Source organism: Bufo bufo, chromosome 3 (genome assembly GCF_905171765.1).
Source record: "Bufo bufo chromosome 3, aBufBuf1.1, whole genome shotgun sequence".
Lineage (NCBI taxonomy): Eukaryota > Metazoa > Chordata > Amphibia > Anura > Bufonidae > Bufo > Bufo bufo.
This window is the reverse complement of record NC_053391.1, coordinates 43,935,399-43,954,086: the sequence shown is the minus strand read 5'-3', so window position 1 is coordinate 43,954,086 and position 18,688 is coordinate 43,935,399. Positions and strand designations below refer to the sequence as shown.

Below are 18,688 nucleotides of genomic sequence, written 5' to 3'. Positions count from 1 at the left end.
ATTGGACAGCGCTATAGCAGGGAGAAGGAACGCCCAGAAGAGAAGCTGATGTCTCCTGCCCATTGCTCCGATAGTAGTGATTGGCATACGGAGCAGGAGACAGTAATGGGGGCACAGCGGGCGAACGCCCAGGAATAACAGTAAGTGCAGGGACATCCCTGTGCGCCGCTCTATGTAGCCTGGCAACTTAAAGTCCGGACCCATTTAAAATCCTCCTATCATTGGTGGCGCAGTGCACCCGCCCCTCTCTCCGTTCATTGGTGGCAGCGGCAGCAGCAGCACAGGGGGGAGGGAGAGACTGCTTCCTTCTCCCCTGTGCTGCTGAGGCAACATGAGCGCGCTGACAGCAGCGCGCTCATGTTCTGTGATACTAGACTGTGCAGCAATGCAGCCCAGTATTGAAAAAATTTAAATCTCTGTAACGTATCGATACCGGGACAAAAGTATCGATTGGGTATCGAAATTTCGATACCCGCAACAAACCTAATTCATGAATTCCTGCTCTCCCTGCCCACCTGCTGATGATTGGCAGTTCTCTCCTAGAGAGAAAGGGAGAAAACTAGGTAGAAGACGGTCAGTCATCAGCAGGTGGGCAGGAGAGCAGGAATTCATGAATAACCAGGACTCTTCTCAGGTGGATTTGACTCTTTTCAAGGCCTGGGCTGCAATCATTATGATCCTGGTTCTCGGCAACCACTTACTTTTAGCTGATGAGTGACCTCAGCATTTCTGTCACTAATTTATGCTGCCCTAAGGGCTCTTTCACACCTGCGTTCTTTTCTTCCGGCATAGAGTTCCGTCGTCGGGGCTCTATGCCGGAAGAATCCTGATCAGGATTATCCCCATGCATTCTGAATGGAGAGAAATCCGTTCAGGATGCATCAGGATGTCTTCAGTTCCGGACCGGAACGTTTTTTGGCCGGAGAAAATACCGCAGCATGCTGCGCTTTTTGCTCCGGCCAAAAAACCTGAACACTTGCCGCAAGGCCGGATCCGGAATTAATGCCCATTGAAAGGCCTTAAGCTAAACGTTGTTTCGGCGCATTGCCGGATCCGACGTTTAGCTTTTTCTGAATGGTTACCATGGCTGCCAAGACGCTAAAGTCCTGGCAGCCATGGTAAGTGTAGTGGGGAGCGGGGGAGCAGTGTACTTACCGTCCGTGCGGCTCCCCGGGCGCTCCAGAGTGACGTCAGGGCGCACCACGCGCATGGATGACGTGATCGCATGAACACGTCATCCATGCGCATGGGGCGCTCCGACGTCATTCTGGAGCGCCCCGGGAGCAGCACGGACTGTAAGTATACTGCTCCCCCGCTCCCCACTACTACTATGGCAACCAGGACTTTAATAGCGTCCTGGCTGCCATAGTAACACTGAACGCATTTTGAAGACGGATCCTTCTTCAAATGCTTTCAGTTCACTTGCGTTTTTCCGGATCCGGCGTGTATTTCCGGCAAATGGAGTGCACGACGGATCCGGACAACGCAAGTGTGAAAGAGCCCTTAGTGTGTTTAGCATCAAGTTGATGACAGGTTCCCTTTAACTAGTACAAGCAGAGGCGGTTTCCTGCGATTCGCATTCCACCAATCGTTACTGGATAATCTGCTCTGTCAATAACGAGATATCAGGGTCCTTCTGGAAAAGTCCACATAAACCTGCAGCACAGGCAACAGCAAGGTCATTAACATAAAAAAGCAATGTGTACTTAAGACCGGAAAGAAAGAAAAAACAATTTACACTGCAGATAACTGAAGTGCACGTCAAGTGCCATGTCTGCTAATTGCATGTAACCATCCACAGTTCAAAGTACCTTCACCGACCAGGATGCCTCAATCCTGTCAAACTCAAAGCCTTCAGAACATTAGAGCGCTCCACCCCCGTCACCACGAGACTCCAGAAAACTAAGGACGGTCACACGCATTCGATAGCTGTCAGCCGAGCTCTCTCTCCCGACTGCCCCCTTACACGTTCAGCTTGGTCTAATGCAGCGGTGCCCAAACTACGGCCCTCCAGCTGTTGCAAAACTACAACTCCCAACATGCCCCGATAGTAATGCAATTACAAGAGTATTCAGATCCAGGAGCTGGTTTGAAAAATGTAAAATATGTTTCGTGACACAACCCCTTTATGTTATTTCATTTTAAGAATTCATCTAAGGCTACTTTCACACTTGCGTTGGTTGATTCCCAACAGAGGACCACGCCACCTCGCTTCATGACTACTACAGATTACAGGCCGTGAACAAGGTAGGGACCGAAACGTTGGCCTCATGTATTGAAAACTAATGGTGGCTACATTAAAGATTTAATTTAGCATTTTCCTATATTTTGAGTGCCGTGAATTTTCTACCTCATAACTTTGGGATATTCCCCATCACTAAGCACTAAAAGTGTATCCAGCCATTTGATCGTAATGTATGGAGAGGTGATGGGAACCTGTCTGGTCAGAAGGTCCCAACCTGCAGCACATGACTCCATGTTCTAATGAGATTCAACTACAGATGCGAAACAAAGACACTAAAATCTACCAGTCCGGAAAGGGTTACAAGGCCATTACCAAGGCTGCCAGCCTCTTCTTCATAAAGCTCGGCGAGGGTGCCAGGAGTAGGACCCCCCCCCCCCACTGATCAGATATTGATGACCTGTCCTGAGGATAGGCCATCATTACGTACTAGCTCCACAACCCCTTCAAGGTCTTTTCAGGCCTGGCCATTAAAGCGTTAAAATCAGCTGGATTATCTGAAACATTAAAATGTGACAAACAAGAAAAAATTGAAGAAATTGGGTGAGGGGTAATGCGATCCACCATCCATCAGTTGCTTCGGGCAGCTGCAGAACTGGAAAATATACAGTGTGCAGAGTGGAAACGGACAGCGCCGTACACTGTGCGGTGGCCGGACTGGGGTACTGCAGCTCAATCAACTAAATAGGAGCTGCAGTACGCCTGTGCCAGAAACGAAAAAGTGTACAGACTGTATAGTCACCGACACTGCGGCTACCCAAAACAGCTGATTGGCGGGGGTCCCAGGTATTGGACCCCCACTGATCTGACATGGAGGATAGGTCATCTGTAGCCCTTGGTTTATGAAAGTAAAAAAAAAACTGTGCAGAAATAAAACGACTATAAATCTTTGCTCTGAGTATTGAACCACTCACATGAAGAACGCCACCGTAGAAAAGACCCCACACGTGTGGAAGGCGTGGTTCAGGTCCTCTTGTTTAGGATACACCACCGCCGCATCGATTATAATCCACCACCCTGAAAAAAACTGAACCAGAAGAAATCACAGATTACAACCAACCGGAAGACAGTGCAGGCTCCTGAGGAGTTTACATTGTGGAAAATATTGAAGAAATACTTAAAAGGGTTTCTAGGACCCACCGCAGGCAGCGGTCGAGTGTTCCTTTCCTGGTATTTCTGATGAGTTACGCTGGAAGCAAGGAGGTACAAAGCAACAGGGGATCGGGGGAGGTGAGTAATGATGGGTTTTGTTTATTTTTTTAAATCTCCCTAGAAAACCCCTTTAAGTGTATAATCAGTAGGCAGTGAGCTCATGGGCTCCGCCTAGTGGTGGTTACAGGCAACTAGAATTGTATCATTTATCTCTAAGGCCATGAAGGGGATTTGGAGCTGTGCGTTCAGAAGTTGGAGACCTGACCCTAAAACGATATTAAGAAATGAATCGGCACAGGATTTCGGCGCTGTTTAGATATGAACAAAACCAAAATGGTTCACGGGGTGCATAGGTTATCCCATGATTAACTTAAAAAAAGAAATTCATACATTATATAGTACATTACAACCCCTAAAGCTGGAACCAACCCTGTATCTCACATGGATCCAGAGATCTCCTTATTCATTGCTGCAATTGCTCTGCTAGATTTATTTCAAGCTGGCAGCTCGGGGGCGTGTTCTTTCTGCTGCAGCTCAGGGGCGTGTTCTTTCTGCTGCAGCTCAGGGGCGTGTTCTTTCTGCTGCAGCTCGGGGGTGTGTTCTTTCTGCTGCAGCTAGTGGCAGTTAAAGGATGGAACTGAGCGTGTGTATCCACATCAGTGAGGTGGACAGAGTCTTTAGAAAGAGAGCAAACAGCAGGTGGCGCTATACGGATAGATTTTATTGAATTACTCAGCAGCTATAATACCTTTTTAATTACAAAAGTCATCAGATCCAGGTGCTGGTTTGAAAACTGTAGACTATTATTTGTAGGACAACCCCTTTAAGTCCATGAGCTGTCCTGCCTTGTAAATTTGTTAATTCTACTCAGTTATTTTTATTATACCAGGCAGGTTCCTTAGAAAGCGGAGTGGTGGTCACTGCAGGTCCCACAGGATGACACCCAGCTTTCCCAGACTCCCGAGAGGTAAATGTAACTAAATAGTAAATCTTCTGCATCTTCTGTAACCGAGCACCGGCCCGCTCACAGTTACTGGGCGGTCACAATACATGCATAATGGATTTACTGTAACGGACTCCCATTACTGGGAAATGCATCACTCAGGAATCCCGATGAAACCCTATACAGCGACTGAGCGTAAAAGTAGAGGCATTAATACACAGTAGATTACAAGCCAGAATTGTTTTAATTGTATCAACATTCAAAAGGTTTTCTTTCCTCAGCATTGCGCCATTCTTCTGTTATTCCTCCTGGAAATGTATGAATAGACTGACAATTGGATGGTACCATTCCACCATTTGTGCATCCATTTTCTGGCAATCTGTCCGTTAAAAATTGGATGAATTTAATTGGCTTTTTATTTTTATTTTTTTTTATAAAATCCCATCCCCTGCAGTATACATAATGTTCCCCAGCAGTAATAACGTCCCCCATAGTGGCCCCCAGGAGTAAATGTCCCCCAACAGGAGAGGGGATACGTTTCTGATGTATGGAGGGTCCCACCACTGGGGCCTGTGCTCCCTTTGAATTGAGCAGCGGACACCACGCACATAATTGTCCCACAGCAGCATAACAGGTCCCTAAAGACCACCCTGAGGTCAAAATCCCCACCACAAGCCTCACTGATCAATCTCCTGAGGTTCTTGCTTTATATCTTTGAGAAATGTAAAGGGATTGTCCAGGAAATGTAAAGGGATTGGGAAAAAATAAAATAAAAAATTTACCAGTCCTGTTGCTGCGTCGGTCCTGTGACTGCTGAGGCCTGGGATTGGTCACTGTGGTCACTGGACCAAGCCACAGGGACCAAAAGCGTCTGGAAATGAAGCAGCTGTAGGACCGCGGATAGGGGATTGCTTTTTCCTATGCTCAGGGGAGGACCCAGGGGTTGTTGGATCCAAGCCTGGACAACCTCGTTAAATCATTGTAAAATGAAAAATGAACACTTTTTAATATATTCTTGGGTCTTAATTCCTCAACCATCAAGATCTCTGTTTGCTTTCAGTTATGGTAACATTCTAGTTAAAAGGGTTCGACCCCTGGCACCTGACGATCAGCTGTTTGAAAAGGCTGCGGTGCTCACAGTATACCAAGCACAGCGCCGTACACTGTATAGTGGCTGTGCTTGGTACTGCAGCCCAGGCCCATTCACTTGAATGGGACAGAGCTACAAATAGGCCATGTGACATCACTGGCCTAGGAACCTGACATCACAGGAACGTCACGGTCTCTTCACACAGCTGATCAGCAGAGGGACAGGAGTTGGACTCCACCGATCTGATATTTATGACTTATCCTGAACATAGGACATCGATATCGAACTCCCAGAAAACCCCTTTAATGAACTGTTACTTTGCCCTCATAGTTCACCGACAACAAGGTCAGGCGTACATGGAAACAGTCAGGAGAGAGGGTGAGAATGCTGGTGAGGGGGCTGCTGCCGGTCCCAGCATGGAGGAACCTCTCAAACTACGGCCCGTGGGCCACATGCGGCCCGCCGAGGACACTGATCCGGCCCGCCGGGTGTTTTGGCCGTTTCAGCAGTTCTGTAGGCAGCGTTGGCGGCTGCAGGGCACAGCAGGAGATGAGCGCTGCGCTTCCATTGCGCTCATCTCCATAGTGATCTGTATCGCCGTCCTCAGGACAGGGATACAGATTGCTGTGCGGTGGCAGGGGAGGGAGATGCGTCTCCCTTCCCTGTTCCTCTGATAGGCTGCCAGCACAAGGCCCGCAGCCTATGATGTCATCGCGCCGCCTGAGCAGTACAGAGCAGGACACAGGCCAGAATCGCACCGCATCGCAGGAGGTAAGTATCAGTGTTTTTTTTATTTTATTAAATAGGCCAATTTTTCTGCCACACTTATTACTGGCACATGGGGGGGGGGGGGGGGGGAGCAAAGAGGAGACTGGCACATGATGGGGGGGGGGAGAATTGGCACTTATTACTGGCACATGGGGGGTGGCAGCAGAGAGGATACTGCCACATGATGGGGGGGAGAATTGGCACTTATTACTGGCACATGGGGGGGTGGCAGCAGAGAGGAGACTGGCACATGATGAGTGGAGGGCATAATTGGCACTTATTACTGGCACATGGGGGGGTGGCAGCATAGAGGAGACTGGCACATGATGGGGGGGAGAATTGGCACTTATTATTGGCACATGGGGGGTGGCAGCAAAGATGAGACTGGCACGTGATGGGTGGGGGGCATAATTGGCACTTATTACTGGCACATGGGGGGGTGGCAGCATAGAGGAGACTGGCACATGAGTGGGGGGGGAGAGGAGAGTGGCACTTATTACTGGTACATGAGTGGGGGGAGGCACTTTTCAATAGCACATGATTGGGGGGCATCTATTGGGGCACCTCTTACTGGCACATTATTGGGGGGCACTATGGGGACATTTACTGAGGCCACAAAGACGGGGTATTTTATATGGGGGGGTTCTGTGTGGCACTAATATTATCAGTGGTATTATCTGTTTCTGCAGTATAGTATTGGGGAGCTCTGGATCCGCCACTGGTTCTATTCGTCTTGCCGCGCAGGCGCACCTCCTTCCAGAACTGTGAACCTCATGTGCAGCTGCGTCACAGGAAGTCCGGAGAAGAAGAAAGGAGAAGGAGACGTTCAGGGGTAGGGAAATGTGTTTTTTCACTTCAAAATAAGATATGTGCAGTGTGCATAGGAATTTGTTCATAGTTAAAGGGGTTTTCCCATCTTGGACAATGGGGGCATATCGCTAGGATATGCCCCCATTGTCCTATAGGTGCGGGTCCCACCGCTGGGACCCGCACCTATATAGAGAACGGAGCCCCGAAAGTGAAGGAGGGCGCGCTACGCATGCGCAGCTGCCCTCCATTCATTTCTATGGGGCTGCCGAAAATAGCCGAGCGCTGGCTCGGCTATTTCCGTCTGCCTCATAGAAATGAATGGGAGCATGGGCAGCGCATGCGCGGTACGCTCCTATTCACTAACGATATGCCCCCATTGTCCAAGATGGGAATACCCCTTTAAACTTTAGTCCGACCCTCCAACGGTCTGAGGGACAGTGAACTGGCCCCCTGTTTAAAAAGTTTGAGGACCCCTGCTCTATTGTCTGCTCCCTTCGCCTCTCATAATAAAAATTAAGAACACAGCGTAGCAGGTGTTGTGTGCACTCTGTCCAGCCCCGGGAACCAGCTCAATCACCAACATCTTCTGCAAGCCTGGTCTTGTCTGGTCTGCACAGCTTCAAACCACTTGGCATGTTAGTTGGCATCCCCAGCAAGATGGGCATGAGGTTTTGGACTTCTTCTGCTCTGCACCACATCGTCGATCAGGTCACACCTGCTGGTGTAGTTTGTCAATGAAGTGGAGCTGGCGTACGCGGCGCAGAGCAGAGATACCGAGAAGCCCGCAACCTCATGCACACGTTGCTGGGGATGCCAACTAGCATGGCAAGTAGTCTGAAGCTGTGTAGACCAGGCCTGGAGGAAGAAGAAGCTGACTTAGCTGGTTTCTGTGCTGCGCAGTCTGGAGTTACACTCAGGGGCCACCAGCAGCCTCCTCAGCAACATAGCCATCCCCTCCCTACACCACGAGCGGCTGGAACAAAACCTGACTGCTATACTCCGCTATTGCCTGCAGTCTCATAAAGATGGAATGGAGAATTAATGAGTATGCGTGACCTACCGCTCCATTCATTTTGGAGGGCAGGGGGTTAGTTGGTCAGTGGAAAGATCATGCACTACTTTGGTCCATGATGTGGGACCAAACATGCCCATTGAAGTCTATGGGTCAGTGGAAAACCACTGACAACACGCACAGCATACAAGTTATGTCAGTGTTTCATGGACCATTGGTAGGAGATGCTCTGGAAATCTATTTTCAGCCTAGCATCGTCCGTGGAATACGGATGACACATGGAGGGCAAAAAACGGACACAGGGACCAAACACGGATTCTTCACGGATGGATTTTCCAAGGAGGTCAAACTAATACGGAAATGGTGCCTAACTTTGCTTTTGGTTTCAGCATTTAGAGACGTAGCTGCTTCCATCTTGGTTGTGCACTCCTAAGGCTACTTTTCACATTAGCTATTGAGCGGAAGAAAACGCTTCAGTTTTGTCCCCATTCATTGTCAATGGGGACAAAACTGAACGAAACAAAATGCACCAAAATGCATTCCGTTCCGTTTGGTTGCGCTCCCATCGCGGACAGAATAACACTGCAAGCAGCGTTTTTCTGTCCGTAATGTGGTGCGGAGCAAGACGGATCTGTCCGGACACACAATGCAAGTCAATGGGGACAGATCTGTTTTTTCTAATACAACAGATCCGTCCCCTATTGACTTTCAATGGTGTTCATGATGGATGGATCCGTCATGGCTATAGAAGACATAATACAACCGGATCCGTTCATGACGGATGCATGCGGTTGTATTATGGTAACGGATCCATGACGGATCAGCAAAAACCGCTAATGTGAAAGTAGCCTAATCCATCCTTTCGAACAGCTGTTTTTAATTAGTGAGTATATATAGCTGTAATCTGCTCTCCCTAAATTCATAGTGGTCAATGGAGGGAAGGGGGGGGGGGGAGCTGTTGGAGGGAGACAGAGGCACAGACACTGCTGGCTCTAGTTAGTTTTGTACTTTACTCCAGTGCTGGATTCACAGCTACACTGCTCATTACATCTGTATAATGTCCTCCATGCTGCTGCTTCTAAAGGTGTGCTACAGAGAGATAAGGGAGCAGGGTGTCCTCTCCATGTGCTGTGTATGGCAGACATCATGGCTGCTAGTCTGCACCCACAAGCTCAGGGAAAACAGTCAATTAGAGATGGAGCCATACAATGGGGAAAACTGGTGAAAATGAGTCATATATCGTGTTATCGTCTTATTTTCAAAAGTCACCTGAAAGGACAGGTACTGTTACACTACTTCACATAAGAGGATGACGAAGGACATTTATTTTTTTTTGTTTAGGAAGAAGTGCTCTCAAAACAAGTACTTTCAAACAAACACTATTAATAAAAGGTCGGTACAGTTTTAATTTAACCTCTCTGTGTAAATGAGAATATTTCTATTCGCTGACTGCAAACAGAGATCTTGAAATAAGATGTTGCTGAATTAACACAAAAAATCTAGAGGAAAGATGCCTGTGGCCCCATGTGTGAATCTGATCTGTGGCCCCATGTGTGAATCTGATCTGTGGCCCCATGTGTGAATCTGATCAGTGGCCCCATGTGTGAATCTGATCAGTGGCCCCATGTGTGAATCTGATCTGATGTCGGATATGGGGGGTCTGATCTGAGTTTTGAAGAAGACTGAGGGTCTACTTTGGGGGTCTGATGAAAAATATATTTTTTCAGATTTTCCTTCTCATATCTTATAAAGCAAAAAATATTGCTTTATTGCATTTGCTCATTTGTCAGGTGATTGGTGATAAGGAAAACTAGAGGAATGGTCAAAAATCTGGCAACTAAAATTTGATGTTGATAAGTGCAAGATAATGCACCTGGGACGTAAAAACCCAAGAGCAGAATATAAAATCTGTGATACAGTCCTAACCTCAGTATCTGAGGAAAGAGATTTAGGGGTCATTATTCCAGAAGACTTAAAGGTAGGCAGACAATGTCATAGAGCAGTAGGAAATGCTAGCAGAATGCTTGGGTGTATAGGGAGAGGCATTACTAGTAGAAAGAGGGAGGTGCTCATGCCGCTCTACAGAGCACTAGTGAGACCTCATTTGGAGTATTGTGCTCAGTACTGGAGACCATATCTCCAGAAGGATATTGATACTTTGGAGAGAGTTCAGAGAAGAGCTACTAAACTGGTACATGGATTGCAGGATAAAACTTACCAGGAAAGATTAAAGGACCTTAACATGTATAGCTTGGAAGAAAGACGAGACAGAGGGGATATGATAGAAACTGCTAAATACATAAAGGGAATCAACAAGGTAAAAGAGGAGAGAATATTTAAAAGAAGAAAAACTGCTACAAGAGGACATAGTTTTAAATTAGAGGGGCAAAGGTTTAAAGGTAATATCAGGAAGTATTACTTTACTGAGAGAGTAGTGGATGCATGGAATAGCCTTCCTACAGAAGTGGTAGCTGCAAATACAGTGAAGGGGTTTAAGCATGCATGGGATAGGCATAAGGCTATCCTTCATATAAGATAGGGCCGGGGGCTATCCATAGTATTCAGTATATTGGGCAGACTAGATGGGCCAAATGGTTCTTATCTGCCGACACATTCTATGTTTCCATACATTTACACAGGACAATTATAAGGAACATACATTCAAATGTTTAGTCCCGATAATTGGCCAAATAATCTGTCCATATACAGTGGGGGAAATAATTATTTGACCCCTCACTGATTTTGTAAGTTTGTCCAATGACAAAGAAATGAAAAGTCTCAGAACAGTATCATTTCAATGGTAGGTTTATTGTAACAGTGGCAGATAGCACATCAAAAGGAAAATCGAAAAAATAACTTTAAATAAAAGATAGCAACTGATTTGCATTTCATTGAGTGAAATAAGTATTTGAACCCTCTAACAAAAAAAGACTTAATACTTGGTGGAAAAACCCTTGTTTGCAAGCACAGAGGTCAAACGTTTCTTGTAATTGATGACCAAGTTTGCGCACATTTTAGGAGGAATGTTGGTCCACTCCTCTTTGCAGATCATCTCTAAATCCCTAAGGTTTCGAGGCTGTCTCTGTGCAACTCTGAGCTTGAGCTCCCTCCATAGGTTTTCGATTGGATTAAGGTCCGGAGACTGACTAGGCCACTCCATGACCTTAATGTGCTTCTTCTTGAGCCACTCCTTTGTTGCCTTTGCTGTATGTTTTGGGTCATTGTCGTGCTGGAACACCCATCCACGACCCATTTTCAGTTTCCTGGCAGAGGGAAGGAGGTTGTCGCTCAGGATTTCACGATACATGGCTCCGTCCATTTTCCCGTTTATGCGAATAAGTTGTCCTGTGCCCTTAGCAGAAAAACACCCCCAAAGCAAAATGTTTCCACCCCCATGCTTGACGGTGGGGACGGTGTTTTGGGGGTCATAGGCAGCATTTTTCTTCCTCCAAACACAGCGAGTTGAGTTAATGCCAAAGAGCTCTATTTTGGTCTCATCAGACCACAGCACCTTCTCCCAGTCACTCTCTGAATCATTCAGGTGTTCATTGGCAAACTTCAGACGGGCCTGCACATGTGCCTTCCTGAGCAGGGGGACCTTGCGAGCCCTGCAGGATTTTAATCCATTGCGGTGTAATGTGTTTCCAATGGTTTTCTTGGTGACTGTGGTCCCTGCTAATTTGAGGTCATTAACTAACTCCTCCCGTGTAGTTCTAGGATGCTTTTTCACCTTTCTCAGAACCATTGACACCCCACGAGGTGAGATCTTGCGTGGAGCCCCAGAGCGAGGTCGATTGATGGTCATTTTGTGCTCCTTCCATTTTCGAACAATCGCACCAACAGTTGTCACCTTCTCTCCCAGCTTCTTGCTAATGGTTTTGTAGCCCATTCCAGCCTTGTGCAGGTCTACAATTTTGTCTCTGACATCCTTGGACAGCTCTTTGGTCTTTCCCATGTTGGAGAGTTTGGAGTCTGCTTGATTGATTGATTCTGTGGACAGGTGTCTTTTATACAGGTGACTAGTTAAGACAGGTGTCCTTAATGAGGGTGACTAATTGAGTAGAAGTGTCTAACCACTCTGTGGGAGCCAGAACTCTTAATGGTTGGTAGGGGTTCAAATACTTATTTCACTCAATGAAATGCAAATCAGTTGCTATCTTTTATTTAAAGTTATTTTTTCGATTTTCCTTTTGATGTGCTATCTGCCACTGTTACAATAAACCTACCATTGAAATGATACTGTTCTGAGACTTTTCATTTCTTTGTCATTGGACAAACTTACAAAATCAGTGAGGGGTCAAATAATTATTTCCGCCACTGTAAATGAACCCCAAGGATTGGATCTCATTGATTGGATCTTAAAACCTTTATGGGATTATAGATTTTTATGTACCTTATTAATAAAGATTTTACATAATTACTTTTTGGGTATTTGCTCATTACTTATAGGGTGCGTAGTGCTTCAGCGAGCATCCCCTATGTGTAATCAGTTACTCTGCACATTACCCTCTAACGTACACTGTATATTCCCATTATTTTATTCAGCGTTGTAAACAGCAGGAGAATCCACAGCGTTTACAGCACCAGGAAAGTGGAGGAGATTTTCTTAAATGTCATCTACACGCTGCAGAGAGAAGCGTCAGACTGACTGCGCTGCGGGTCTAACCGTGGCTTTCAACCTTCACAATGCAAAGGCTGAAAGTAGTGGAAGACTCACTGCTATCCCGGCAGCGATGTCTCCCTAAAAACCAGTCCGTGTTTTTTTTTTTTTTTTGCAGTGGCTGATTTCATATCCCCAGTTGTGACGTTGTGTAATTATCATTTGACACAATTACATAAATATACATGATTGGTACCCACATTTACGCCATTGTCAAATAACCAGCGGAATGTCACAATAGCTATATATAAGGATTACACGGAATAAAATAAAAAAATATATGGTACATGTATTTTGTACTGACATACATATATATATTATATATATACACACAGTACAGACCAAAAGTTTGGACACACCTTCTCATTCAAAGAGTTTTCTTTATTTTCATGACTATGAAGGCATCAAAACTATGAATTAACACATGTGGAATTATATACATAACAAACAAGTGTGAAACAACTGAAAATATGTCATATTCTAGGTTCTTCAAAGTAGCCACCTTTTGCTTTGATTACTGCTTTGCACACTCTTGGCATTCTCTCGATGAGCTTCAAGAGGTAGTCCCCTGAAATGGTCTTCCAACAGTCTTGAAGGAGTTCCCAGAGATGCTTAGCACTTGTTGGCCCTTTTGCCTTCACTCTGCGGTCCAGCTCACCCCAAACCATCTCGATTGGGTTCAGGTCCGGTGACTGTGGAGGCCCGGTCATCTGGCGCAGCACCCCATCACTCACCTTCATGGTCAAATAGCCCTTACTTTCAAAGTTTTCCCAATTTTTCGGCTGACTGACTGACCTTCATTTCTTAAAGTAATGGTGGCCACTCGTTTTTCTTTACTTAGCTGCTATTTTCTTGCCATAATACAAATTCTAACAGTCTATTCAGTAGGACTATCAGCTGTGTATCCACCTGACTTCTCCTCAACGCAACTGATGGTCCCAACCCCATTTATAAGGCAAGAAATCCCACTTATTAAACCTGACAGGGCACACCTGAGAAGTGAAAACCATTTCAGGGGACTACCTCTTGAAGCTCATCAAGAGAATGCCAAGAGTGTGCAAAGCAGTAATCAAAGCAAAAGGTGGCTACTTTGAAGAACCTAGAATATGACATATTTTCAGTTGTTTCACAATTGTTTGTTATGTATATAATTCCACATGTGTTAATTCCTAGTTTTGATGCCTTCAGTGTGAATCTACAATTTTCATAGTCATGAAAATAAAGAAAACTCGTTGAATGAGAAGGTGTGTCCAAACTTTTGGTCTGTACTGTATATATGTATGTATGTGTGTGTTTTCCTGGCTCATATACCGAAAATAGTCACAGGCCCATCATTCACCCATCAGAGTCAAAGAGAGTCCTTATCACCTCCGTTGGGAAAGCTGAGGAAGAGCTGAGCAGGTTGATATATAGTTTTATGGGAAAAGACTCAATAAAACCTGTCATCATTTATATCTTGGCATTTTCCACCTCCTGTAAACAGCAATCGGTACAGGGAGGAGGAGTCACCAGTGATTGATAGCAGTGTGTGTATAGGTGTGCATACAGAGACAGCTGTCAGTCACTGGTAACTCCTCCTCCCTGTACCGATTGCTGTTCACAGGAGGTGGAAAATGCCAAGATAAACATATAAATCACAAGTTTTACTGAATCTTTACCTATAAAACTATATATCAATCTACTCCGCTCTTCCAGTGCCTGCAGATTGTATTGCATTTTGTGGTGACAGCGCCTCTTTAAATTTAGATACAGCGACAGCATCACACATGATAGACTTTGGTTTGGTATCAGTTATCATGAGCCGAGATACATTTTGCAGCAGCCCAATATCAAACATGATGGGTTTAGATACACCAGCAGGACAGGACTGCTTCACACACATAGGGGGCAGATTTATCAAACTGGTATAAAGTAGAACTGGCTTAGTTGCCCATAGTAACCAATCAGATGCCACCTTTCATTTTTCAGAGCTCCTTTGGAAAATGAAAGGTGCAATCTGATTGGTTGTTATGGGCAGAGCTCACTAGCCTGAAATGTGAAGGGGGGGTCCTTTATGCACAAAGCACGCTGAGCTGCCAGTCACAAGATGGCCGCTCTCATGATCAGTTTGCTGACTGAATTTACAGTTTTTATGCTTACAAAGATGATTTTTATTTTTTTATGTTAAATTACGTCAGCCCCCTCACTGCTGTGATACAGCGATAGGTTCTCGAAGTTATTTTGCATTCAGGGACTACAGACAGCAAGCTCCTTAATGGCCATCAGTGCCGCCTAGCACTGGCCGCACCAGGCACAAGCGATGTCGCTGTACACACTGGGGCAGAGGACAGCAGAGATCCCCTCTGCCAGACATGGGCCGTCCATATATCACAGGGCACCGTCTGTGATGTCATCGCTCTATTACTGATGTAACGCCACTGCAGTCACATGACTTACCAAAACGCCGGCCACCACGGACGCAATGGTGTTCCTCTTCTCGCCCCAGTCGATGCACTCACACTGCGGCCATCGGAAGTTATCCAGGAACCCGGCCATTTCACCAGCTGTCTGTGAGAGGCTGTGTCATTAACTAGGATAAGAGAAAAGAGTGGACGATGGGGGTTATCCTCTTTCACTGTCACAGTCTATAATGAGCGGACCCTACACAGATGACAGGCTGCTGTAGTCTCCACCATCGGGAAGCAGCAGGGAATTTCAGACCAGGGATGCCAAAACTGCATCTCTCCAGCTGTTGCAAAACTACAACTCCCAGCATGCCCTAACAGCTGTAGGCTGTGCAGGCATGCTGGGAATTGTAGTTTTGCAACAGCTGGAGGGTCAATGCTGGGGTAACGTACGGTGAGGCCGAAGCCCCCCAAATATGGCGCCTTACTATGGTTAAAAGAGTCATCCCCAATCACTGCTATGGGAGTTGTGGAAATGGCATAGTGACGACCACCCGGCCATTCCCATAACGCCGCCGCCGCCTCCCCTGTGGTCGTGCCCATCTTTGTGATGAAAAACCGAGACAGGACAACCCCTTTAAATGATTTTTAGAAGAGTTCTCCGCCCATGCCAAACGATACATGTCCCTACAGATAATACGTATCCGCAGGAACTAAATGCGGCGCCACAGGGCGCATGTACCATAGAGCTCTGTTCACACTGATACGGTCTCCACCGATTTCAAAGCTGCCATCTTGTACTCTCCATACCGTAAGGGTTCAGTTCTCTTTACCAGGCAGAAACCTGATGGATTCCACAGTACGGCCGTATTCACACAGACAATGTGGAATCTGCTTAGAAGTTCTGTGCTGTTTTTTCTTACGCGGTTTTGATGCTACCGATTCCAACGGGAACTTCGGATACGGATTGAATGCGGAATCCGCACCAGGAACGAGAGAATCTGAAGGAATCTTACATCTGTGAGAGAGCGCCCCTCCACAGACGATTAACGTGCCGGCAGATGAACATGGCCGCACATATCACGCGGGCTTTGATCATCTCACGCATGCGCTGTCACTGAGTACCAGCGCACGCGCAAATGTTACGCCTGGTCACAGGAATCGCCAATTGTGCATGCACTGCTAAAATCCGTTTACTGGCATTACATTTGCGCATGCGCAGCTACACGCAGTAGGCCCAACAAGGCCAGTGCGATACGTGCGGCCATGTTCATCTGCCGGCGGAGGGAGCGCCCTGAACTGTGGGGACGTTTCCTTAAAAAAGTGTAAAACCGTCCAGATGTACAAATTAAATTTGCTCATCCCAAGGATGAATGTTTTTAACACCGCAAGCAGAACGAAAACGCGATGCACAAAATTTCCTTGCTTTTTTTTCCCCCCCGATTGAAATCAACAGGAGGTGAATGGCGTGCGCGTCAGGGTGGATTTTAGGGGCGGAATTCACGCCGATAAAAAACAAAACAAAAAAAGGGCTCATGCATACAAACGTTTTTTGCGTTTCATATACGGGCTGTATTTTGATTCCATATACGGAACCATTCATTTCAATGGGGCCGCAAAAGTTGCGGACAGCACTCTGTGGCAAGAATAGGCATTTGCGGACAAGAATAGGCATTTCTATAATGGGCCTCCTGTTCCGTTCCGCAAATTGCGGAAGACACATGGGCGGCATGCAATTTGCGGACCGCAAAAAAATTACACGGTCGTGTACATGAACCCTTAAGGCCTCATGCACACAAACACATTTTGTTTTCGTGTCCATGCCGTTTTTTTTGCGGATAGGATGCGGACCCACCCTGTCCGCATCCGTATGTCAGTTCCGTAGCCCTGCAAAAAAGATAGAACATGTCCTATTCTTCTCGGTTTTGACAAGGGTAGGCATTGTTACAATGGATCCTCAAAAAGAGAAAAAAAAAAAAAAAAAAAAACAGATGCGATATGGAAGTCACACAGACGTCATCCGCATTTTTTGCGGATCACAAATTACATATGGCGATGTGAATGTAGCCTTAGGGTCCATTCACACGTCCGCAAAATGGGTCCGCATCCGTTCTGCAATTTTGCGGAAGAGGTGCGGACCTATTCATTTTCAATGGGGCCAGAATGTGCTGTCCGCATCCGCACTTACGTTCCGCAAAAAAATAGAACATGTCCTATTCTTGTCCGCAATTGCGGACAAGAAAGGCATTTTCTATAAGAGTGCTGGCGATGTGCGGTCCGCAAAATGCGGAACGCACATTGCCGGTGTCCGTGTATACGGACGTGTGAATGGACCCTAAGGCTTCATGCACACGACCATGTTTTTTTGTCTGCATCCGATCCGCATTTTTTGCGGGTCGGTCGGATGCGGATCTATTCACTTCAACTTACATCTAATTTATCACAAACATGCACCAAAATACATAACACATAAAGCTAAGGTGGTCCCTCAGCAAAGCCTGCTTCATGGCACAGTCAGTATGCAGGCTTGCATCCTGCTGATGGTTTCCCAGGGGCAGAGGGACTGGGAACTGGCACTATTGCTTCCACATCCCCTTAGTAAGGTGCATCCATATCATGGGAATAACCGCAGTGACAGATTAGTTTTAGGCTATTGTGGTACTACAAGGACCAGCAGTTCTCCGCTGGCAGCTGAGAAGCCAGGCAGGATAAGAGCAGTAGTCACGGGGCCGGCAGTGAAGGGGTGTGCGGACTTACCCTTGGCAGTTCAGCCCCTGGGATCACACTACTTCCATCTGGGGCAGAAGCTACGTCACGGCGTCCAGGGGCGGGGTTAACGCCAACCAATCATCACCAGCGCCGCTGCGGATTCGCCGCAGGCGGCGGCCATCTTGCGAATGGCAAACGCGCACAAAAGACTGACAGGAAGTGTGTTTTTTTTTTCCTTGCAAACTTTATTTCTTATAGATAACGAACAACAGATAAAGTTTTAAACTTGTTAGTTGATCTACATTTTTATATAAAAAAAAACATGAAGGAGTTTAAAGCGGTGGTATATGGGTAGACAGGCTCTTGCCGTTGTAAAAGCTCACCATTGTTTTAAGGGTTAGGGTTGCCACCTTTATAAAAAATTAAATAAAAAATGACACATGTATAAAAAAGGGATTTGGGCGCGGTTTAAGGAACCCAGTTTGACATAATGGGGGAGATTTATCAAAACTGGTGGAAAGGAAAATTGGCTTAGTTGTCCATAGCAACCAATCAGATTCCACCTTTCATTTTCCATAGGAGCTGTGAATAATGAAAGGTGGAATCTAATTGGTTGCTATGGGCAACTAAGCCAGTTTTCCTTTCCACCAGTTTTGAGAAATCTCCCCCAATGTTTTCTAGCGGGATTTGCTAGAGAAGCGGTCTGTATATGTTCTGATAAAGATCGGCTATGTACAGAATAGGGACGGTGTAAAATGTAAACTTTATTGGCGTATGTGGGGCGTGCAAGTGTTTGACGCTGTTGTGCAGACGCTGGTAAAGATCTAGGTTGTAGCATGAAAAGAAAAACCGGCCCAATTAGACGCAGAGGGTGATTAGATGAGTAAGGCCGGGTTCACATCACCATTTCATTTTCCG

At 46.2% G+C, this 18,688-nt stretch overlaps 1 protein-coding gene across 1 annotated transcript in view; it reads right to left on the bottom strand.

The window, feature by feature from the left end:
- The window catches only part of TMEM50B (transmembrane protein 50B), a 33,990-nt gene extending 16,073 nt beyond the window's left edge, over positions 1-17,917 (bottom strand). Inside the window, exons 1-3 of the mRNA XM_040423160.1 lie at positions 17,819-17,917; positions 15,114-15,246; positions 3,157-3,269 (exon numbers count right to left, since the gene is read on the bottom strand). Of these exons, the coding sequence (XP_040279094.1) occupies positions 3,157-3,269; positions 15,114-15,212 (212 nt within the window). The 5' untranslated portion in view covers positions 15,213-15,246; positions 17,819-17,917. The remainder of the gene's footprint in view (positions 1-3,156; positions 3,270-15,113; positions 15,247-17,818) is intronic.
- Between the last annotated feature and the right edge of the window lie 771 nt (positions 17,918-18,688).